The sequence below is a fragment of the Galeopterus variegatus genome, unplaced genomic scaffold (genome assembly GCF_000696425.1).
Source record: "Galeopterus variegatus unplaced genomic scaffold, G_variegatus-3.0.2 Scaffold2168, whole genome shotgun sequence".
In the NCBI taxonomy this organism is placed as follows: domain Eukaryota; kingdom Metazoa; phylum Chordata; class Mammalia; order Dermoptera; family Cynocephalidae; genus Galeopterus; species Galeopterus variegatus.
This window is the reverse complement of record NW_007728279.1, coordinates 271,930-280,626: the sequence shown is the minus strand read 5'-3', so window position 1 is coordinate 280,626 and position 8,697 is coordinate 271,930. Positions and strand designations below refer to the sequence as shown.

The 8,697-nt window shown below is 52.6% G+C and overlaps 1 protein-coding gene and 1 pseudogene across 1 annotated transcript in view; one reads left to right on the top strand and one right to left on the bottom strand.

The window, feature by feature from the left end:
- The window catches only part of LOC103597035, a 1,990-nt pseudogene extending 1,152 nt beyond the window's left edge, over positions 1-838 (top strand).
- Positions 839-3,504: 2,666 nt separating this feature from the next.
- Positions 3,505-8,697, bottom strand: part of SRCIN1 (SRC kinase signaling inhibitor 1) — a 46,580-nt gene continuing 41,387 nt past the window's right edge. The window contains exon 20 of the mRNA XM_008580836.1: positions 3,505-5,231. Within this exon, the coding sequence (XP_008579058.1) occupies positions 5,097-5,231 (135 nt within the window). The 3' untranslated portion in view covers positions 3,505-5,096. The remainder of the gene's footprint in view (positions 5,232-8,697) is intronic.

Sequence of the window (8,697 nt, the reverse complement as noted above, 5' to 3'; positions counted from 1 at the left end):
CGGCCGCGGCCGTGGCGTGCGCCTGTCTCTCCAGGTGCATCGCCGTCGGCGACACAGGCGTTGGGAAATCATGCTTATTGCTGCAGTTGACAGACGAGAGGCTGCAGCCAGTGCGCGGCCCTGCAGTTGGAGGAGAGCTCGGTGCTCGAGTGATAACTACTGATGGGCTACGGCGGGGCAAGAGTCCTTTCGTTCCCTCCCAAGGTCACACGACAGAGGTGCAGCAGGAGCTTTACTAGTGTGTGGTATTACAAGGAGAGAGACGTTCAACACTTGACAACCTGGTTACAAGATGCCCGCCGACGTTCTAATTGCAACATGGTCATTCTGCTTATTGGAAATAAAAGCGATTTAGAATCTAGAAGTAAAAAAGAAGGTGAAGCTGTGAAGCTTTTGCACGAGAACACGGACTTATCTTCATGGAAACTTCTGCTAAGACTGCTTCCAATGTAGAAGAGGCATTTATTAATACAGCAAAAGAAATTTATGAAAAAATCCAAGAAGGAGTCTTTGACATTAATAACGAGGCAAATGGCATTACAATTGGCCCTCAGCGTGCTGCCACCAATGCTACACACGCAGGCAACCAGGGAGGCCAGCAGCCTGGGGGCGGCTGCTGCTGAGTCTGTGTTTACTGTCTAGTGCCCACACGGGGCTACTCATTTATTCTTTCCCCCTTCTCCTCCTGCTCAGCTGAGACATGAAACTGTTTGAAATGGCTTTATGTCACAGGAGACTTCAATCCTTCAAATTCTTGTATAACTTTGAATAAATGGTTAATGTTCACTTAAAAAAATTAGGTAGAGGGCCGGCCCAGTGGCACACTGCTACAGTGCGCCGCTTAAAGACTTCAATCCTTCAAATTCTTGTATAACTTTGAATAAATGGTTAATGTTCACTTAAAAAAGAGAAACCTTGTTTGTGCATCTGGGTAGGCACCCAACTGATCCATCATCCTGTATGTAAGTTACCCTAATAAAATTCTTTGCTTTACTGCATGGAATTGCCTACTTCTCCAGATACCTTCTCAAGATACCTTCTCCAGATTTCTGCACCAGCCAGCAACCAAACAAAACAAAAACTAACAAAGATACCTTCTCAGTGTGGTGGATGTTTTGCCTCTAGTCCACCTTCAGGTGCCGAGCTCTGAAGCCAGCCTGATCATGCTCAAATCTTTGCTTTGCTCAGGTTGCTGGAGTCAGCCTTCCCCGCTGGTAAAATGGAGGTAATAATATCTACCACCCAGGTCATTAGAAGATTAAATGAACACTCCATAAATGGTAGCAATTAGTATTATAAAAACATCAATAAAGCATGGCTATTGGGAAGGATAAGTCCCGGGTTTCATTTCTGTCTCCATCACTTCACAGCTTGAACGTCTCTGAGACTGTTTCCCCTTCCCTCAGCCATTGGGTTGTTAGGTTTGAGTCCAGGCAGCTGTCATCCATAACTGGCCCTAAATGATGGCTCCAGACTCGCTGCAGCCCACCACCCCTGCTCCGACCATCTCTTCTCCATCCACCAAGATAACTTCTGAAACAATGCATCAGATCATGATGCTTTCTTACTTAAAGTCCTCCAATTGTTTTCCATGACCCTGAGAAGAAATCCACCTTCCTTACCACAGCGTGTAAGACCTCAGATGATGGGGCTTCTGCCCACCACTCTGACCTTTCCCTTCCTCACTCTACTTAGGTTTTGCTCATTTTCCAGAACATATGGATTACTTCTGACCCCAGAGCCCCCTGCTTGGGACCCTCAACAGCCAGCTCCCACAAAGCCTCATTCTTAAGGTCTCCACTCTGATGTGACCTCATGGTCTGGCCATCTTCTCTGGGTGGTCCGCATCACTCACTGCCACAACTACCGCAGGCCTGTTTCCTTGTGCCACCACTTACTGCCTGGCACGAGTGTGCTCATGGCCACGAGTGTGGGCGTGTGGCTCACTGTTGAGCCACAGTCCTGGGGAGCAGATGAGCAGAACCCAGCAAGGAGTGGACACTTGGTGGGTACCTGAAGGATGAATGAAGTGCCCAGTGTAATTCCTGGAGTGCAGCTGATGGTTACATTTGTTACTTGATCTGGAACTGTCAGTGAATGGGGTGATTCTGGGAGGTGAGGGGCTTTTTGGCTACTCTCCCAGTTTCCTGGGAATAGGATGGGAGAGAGAAGGCAAGATCTGCTGATACTCTAAAAAGGACATATGGGATAGTCCAGTAGGATGAGGTCTGGCTGTCTGCCAGTCTGAAGGGCTGCTGGGGGCCCTGGCAGGTGTATGACTCGTGGAGTGAGCATTCCCTGCATTGAGCAGATTCCCAGCCTTTGTCTCCAAAGAGGCCATTAGGAGACAAAAGTGCAATTAGGGCTCCAGTGATGGCTGGAAGATTGTGGCTCCAGGATACTGTCCTCACCTTATGGGATAGAGTGATGGTGTGTGTGTGAGAGAGAGAGGGGGGCGTAGAAGAGATCCAATAACACTCTAGGCCTTAGCCAAGCAGACCACCTGGAAGGGCAGTCCCAAGGACCCTGAGAACATGCTGGAACAGTGGCACAGCCTTCAGAATTCCAGGAAGTCCTAGAAGACCCAATCAAGACATCTGGCCCACTCAATGGCGCATTGTGTGTAGTAGGTGCCATTTCATTTCATTGTGGGTGTGTGTATACGCACGTGCACGTATCTAAAGTGTTGACATGTAAAATATATTTCCTACAGTTTTAAAAGCTTAACAGCTGCTGCTCTAGAAAGGATGGATGGACACCATAAAGCGTCATCCCACCCAAAGGGCAGGAGGCTGAGACCCAACCCAGGGGATTGCTGGAAATAATCAGACCCTACTTGGTTTCGGTGGCAAAGCATTGACTTTGGGGTCAGGCAGAGCTGGAGTCAGATCCTGAATCTACAACATCCTAGTTGTATGACTTTGGGCAAGATGCCCAACATCTCTGAGCCCTGGCTTTGTCACTCGCAGGTGCAGGCAGTGCCCATAGCTACCTCACTGATGGTCGTGAGGATTAAACAGGACATCTCGGAGTGCCACGCCGAGAGCTGGCCGCATAGAGTTGGCGTTCCTCTTCAGCGTCCTGGATGGTGCTGGTCCTCGTGGGCCCTTTGGAGCAGCCCCAGACCCTGAGCTACCCCTCCTGCCTCATGCCCTGCCTGCTCGACTGTGGGGGCAGTCGGCTGTCAGGGATTCCCTGCCCTCTGCCCCGTCCACCCCAGCACTTTCCAGGCCCTCTGGGTTAAAGATGAGAAATAACGAGACAGCAGCCGAGGGGAGGAAGGAGATCCAGGAGAGGAGAAAAAAAAAACACGTTTTATTAAAGCCCCAAACACTCGGCTAGAAAAGCCGAAAAGGAAAGAGAGCAAAAGATGAGAAATAACGAGACAGCAGCCGAGGGGAGGAAGGAGATCCAGGAGAGGAGAAAAAAAAAACATGTTTTATTAAAGCCCCAAACACTCGGCTAGAAAAGCCGAAAAGGAAAGAGAGCAGAAAGCTAAAAAACAAGGATGAACCAACAAAAACAAAACAGAAAAGAAATAAACACAACCCAGTTTCCCTCCCTCCCCAAACCCTCAGCAGCTCCCCCTGGCTCTCCTTGGCCAGGCCCCAGGGTCTTGGGGGTTCTGCTCCCTTCAATAGCTCCTTATTTCTGTGCTTACTAGGGGGGACTAATCCCAGCTCCCCCTCCCCTGTGCTTATTCTACTCTGTGCTCCAAATCGGAATCCTGCTCCCCAGGATCTCCCACTCCATCCCCCTCCTCCTCTCCCTCCTGGCCCCCACTGTGCCGTCTGAGGGGCCAGGACTGAGAATCCAAATTGTTCTCTCCCTCACCCTCTCCAGGACCTGGCCAAAAACCAGTGCCCACTGCCAACAGCCTCTGCAAGGCAGGATGTCCACAGGATGGGGACACTGGCTGGCCGCTCAGGCCTTGGGGACCCTCAAACATCCCACCAGGGTCACCAGATCCCCACTGAAAAATCACATCTCACCTCTTCCCGGAAAACCCTCAAATGGCAAAAAGGATGGCTGAAGGTCAAGTCACTCCCGCCTGTAGGGTCAGATCTGTCCCCACTGCCTCTGATCACCCCCCTCTCCCCTTCTCCCCATTTCCTCACAACCAGACCCTTCCCACCCTCCAGGCCTCAGAACCTAATTTTCTAGGCCCCTCATTCTTACTCACCCCACCCCTATTAAATAAGTTAGTATCATTTAAAGTGCTAAATTAGGAAACTAAAAGTACCAAATACCCCTCCGTGGGGCCACCCTCTCCCAAGGCAGTGTCCTCAGTGTCAGGCTGTCTGCACAGCCCGCCCTCCACAGCTGACGGGCCACAGGCCAGGCAGCTCCTCAGCACAGGGCAGCGAGTCCCAGTCGGCCAGCTCCTCCCCAGGGACACGGTTCCCCAGCCTCACACCCGCCCCAAGGCCTTTCAAACTCCGGCCTCCATCTCCAGCCCATCCATCTTGACACCAGGCCCACCGGAGCGTAAGAGGGAGAGCAGGTAGCAGCAGACTTCACAGTCTTGACCGAGGTCCAACAGGGAGTGCGGCGTCTCCAGGGCAAAGTCTCCCTGTGTCCCATTTTCCAGCCTGATATTGGGGTTGGTCCAATGTCCACGTGTTCCTCCAGGAAGGTACCGAGGAAGGGGAGAGGGGTCTCCCGCCGCTCCAAGACTCCGTGGCTCGAAGTGTGTTTGGAGCACTCTTGGGAAGTGGGGGGGAAGGCGGGAGGGGGTGGGGTGCAGGGAGCCCAGGACGGACTTGGGAGGAAGAGCGGTGAACGAGGAAAGGGAGAGACGATGACAGCAGGTGGGCCAGCGAGAGGCCACATGGGAGCAGGACATCAAGGGGAGGGGGTGTGTTTGGTTTTTAGTTTTACGGTTTTACTGTTTAAAAAATGATAATTAAAAGTGGATCATTTAAAAAACCAAAAACACCAAAAGGGGATGAGTGGAGAGAGCCGAGGAAGTTCACCCCCATGGCAAACCCTTCAGACGGTCTGGAGAATGGAGAGGGGTGGAGAGGAAGGGAAGAACAGGAGAGACATGGTAGGAAGGAGGGAGGGGGACAGGCGGGGGTGGAGGTGTGAAGGTTCTAGAAGGAGATGGAAGAATTCCTCGCCCCAAAGGAAGTCAATACAGGGATAGAGGTTCTGGAAGCCGAGGGTTTTTCTGAGACTGGGCTCGAGGTTTCATTGGACCCGCTCATCTCTTTAGATGGTTTAGTGGCCTGGAACAAAAACAGGGGTCAGGGGTCAGAGAGGAAGGGAGAGCCTTCACGCTGGCTCCCAGCTGAAGTTTCGAAAAAATGGAAAACCTCCACAAACCCCAGAGAAAATTAACTGCAAAAGGAAGAAACCAGAGGGGCATCTGGAGAGCAAGTCCCCTGAGGGAGCTCACAACAGGGGCAGAACCGAGGTCCGGGAGGGGCGCAGGGTTGGACTAAAGGGCCTGGGCAGGCAGACAGGGAGACAGGGAGACGGGCACTGGGGGAGGTGGGCAGAGGGGAGGAGGGAACCATTAGCTATGACAGGGTGCACGCCCTCAGGAGGCCAGAGGGGAGCAGCCAGGGTGGGTGGGTGGGGCAGCCCTTAGTCCTAACTGGCCAGTGGCCCGGCCAGGGACCCTTCTGGCCTCAGCAGGAGACTCATCCTAAGCAGGTCTTTTGGTGCCAGTAGAGGAGAGAGCTTGTCTCCCTGGGGAGCACGTCTCCAAAGAACGCCCAGCTGGGAATCCAAGAAAGAAGGCACTTCCTGCACCCAGCCTGCCACCCAGTGGAGGAAGCTCCAAGCACCCCCTGCCAGTGTCCCTCCAGCTCTGAGTTGCCCCATATTGGTCACAGCAGGCCACTCCCTCATGACGTGTCCTGCTCTCACTGGTCAGCTCTGATAAAGTGGGCTGCTCATCCTCATCCCCACTTCTAGCAGACTCTGTGTCTACAATGGTCCTGGAGGCTCGTCCTCTGGAGCTCTGGCCTCCAAAGGGTGGTTCAAGAGCCAACTGTAGGGCTAGCCCGGTGGCGCACTCGGTGGAGTGCGGCGCTTGGGAGCGCGGCTCCTGCCGAGGGTTCGGATCCCATATAGAGACCGGTCTGCTCACTGGTTGAGCGCGGTGCGGGAGCGAAACTGAGGGTTGCAATCCCGTTACCGGTCACGAAAAAAGACAAAAAGGAAAAAAAAAAAAAAGAGCCAACTGTAGGGCCGGCCCGTGGCTCACTCAGGAGAGTGTGGTGCTGATAACACCCAGGCCACGGGCTCGGATCCCATATAGGGATGGCCGGTTAGCTCACTGGGTGAGCGTGGTGCTGACAACACCAAGTCAATGGTTAAGATGCCCTTACCGGTCATCTTTAAAAAAAAAAAAGAGCCAACAGTATCACCTTGTCACAAATGCAGTTTCCTGGGTGCTCAGGAATGTGCATTTCAAGCCAGCGCCCAGGCAATTCTGCCTGCACACTTACCTTTGTGACCCACCATATTAGGGCTACACAGACCAGGTTTTCTGCCTGCAGCTGTATTTACTATCCCTCCTGGCCTTGCTTAGCCACTAGTGTCAAAAAAAAGATGGAACAGATAAGAGTGAAAACAGAGTCCTGTGGCTTATCACCAGAGACCTCCCTGAGGTTAGGTCTAGGCAAGTCTGCTCCGGCTGCTGGGTAGGCTCTCAGATGCCTTGCAGGGGGAGAGCCAGCGTCTAGAGCACGCCCTGCCTCCAGCAGCTGCAGGGAGACAGGAGCCCTCAGCCTGACAGTGCACCCACCCATGCTGCTGGAGATCACCATTTTCTCTTTCGCAGGTGCACAAGTGGTCCGTTCAGTGACTCGTCTGAATTTTCAGTCTACGTTGCCCCGTTACAAAAATCAAGGCAGGGGTTCCCCATTTGGGTTCCTAACCCCTCTCCTCTTTACTGTGGCTGCTTGTCCATTACTCAAAAGGGGGTTCTAGGGCTGCAGCCACAGGATGGTTTGATTCACACAGTCCTCTGCTGAGTGCCACTTGCCAGGCATGGTCCCTGCCCTCACGGAGCGGGCCCAATGACAAACTCATTTAAGGGCAATCAAAAGCTCTCTTACCATTTTGTCACTTACCTTGGGCTCAGTCCTGCCCCTCCCCTGTCTTTCCCATTTAAAGTTCTTTCTCCCAAAGAAATGGCGGGGTGGGGGGTGGGAGTGGGGGGGAGCACATCCGCTTTCTCCTTGGTGTCCCTTCACATCTCACCATGTCCCCAAACAAGGGGCTGATTCCCTCCTGGCTGTCCTCTTTGTTCTGAACCGATCTTTCTAGTTAAAAGCTTTTTCTGTTCCTTCCCTTTAGCATTTTTTAAGAGTCTTGGTCTGTTCCAAGCTTTGGTCTTTGGATCACCTGCCTTCCGGCCTATGCCACCACCTGACTCCTGTATTCACTCAGCTGTCATGTTCTCAGCCTGGTGATATACCCCTTCTCCCTCTCACAGCCAGTGCAAGACCTTTAGACATCTAGTGTTCACCCATTCACGTGGACCCCTCCCGGCCGCCTTCATGGAGACCGCTTATGGTCACTCTGTAAGCATTAGTTTTGTAATGTCCTTTCAGGCCATCTTCCCTCCCAGGAGACTCTGGCTGCAGCACCATCTAAAATCGGCTTTCCTGAAGCTGAGAGAGCATTCCAGCTGTGCCCAGTGACCCCATCCTGTGCTGCTCAGAGTTCACAGGTGACACAGCTGCTGTTGCAGAAGGTTCCTGTCACTTCCATTCCACCTGCAAGTCCTCACCTGTTGGTCCCAATTATGTCCACAGAAGCAGAACTTTGTCACCTTTGTGGCAAGGCAGAAACCTCACAGATGTTCAGCTTTCAGCTGTGGGAGACATGGAACACTGAGCTGGGCTCAGAGGCTGAGCCCTGCACACCTCGCGCCTGCCTGCAGATCACAGTCTGCCGCCTGCTCTGTGCCAGGAGCACGCTGCCTGTCCCTCCACACTCCGACCCACAGATTTCCATACAGGGGTGGATCATCCTGATGTGGTGACCCTGTTGGCTGCCTCCTCCAGGGCCATTCCCAGCACCGCCCCTCCCCAGCCCACATGCCCTTCTTTCTTGCTAACTCCTGCCTGGATCAGGTATTGGGCTGTCAGGAGAAGTTGGGCTTTCCCACAACCTGGGGGTGAGGGGGCACAGGGGTCATGGCAAATCTATGGCAATTCAAGCAATTGCTCTCTCCTTGCCAGAGGCTGATTTAGGAATAGGCAATGAGAAGAGAGGGGAGGTCTGCTGGAGGCTTCTGGAAAAGATTCTCCTGCTTCTAAAAAGAGCTATGTGCCCAGGACCCCTGGGATGAAGGCAGCCATGGGGCGGGGGGCAGGATGACAGGCCAACAGGACCAAATATGGAAGGGACCTGGGTCCTGATTCCTTGAGCTGTTGAATTCCCCAAGCCTGGAATCTCCCTACTTCCAGATTTCTTATTTTGTTAAATACTACCCTTCCTTATTGTTTAAGCCACTTTGAATAGGGTTTCTGTTACTCACAGCTAAAAGCATTCTAACTGACACACACGAGTGCCAGGGCTCCTCCCTACTGTCTACTCACCCTTTTTTTTTTTAAATAATGTCTTCTAGTATTCCCATCACGAACACTATCTCTTCAAAGCCTGACACCCACAAGGTTATGGTCCCTAACAAAGCAATAGAATCCAGCATTAAAACAGCAGCATTTGGGCCGG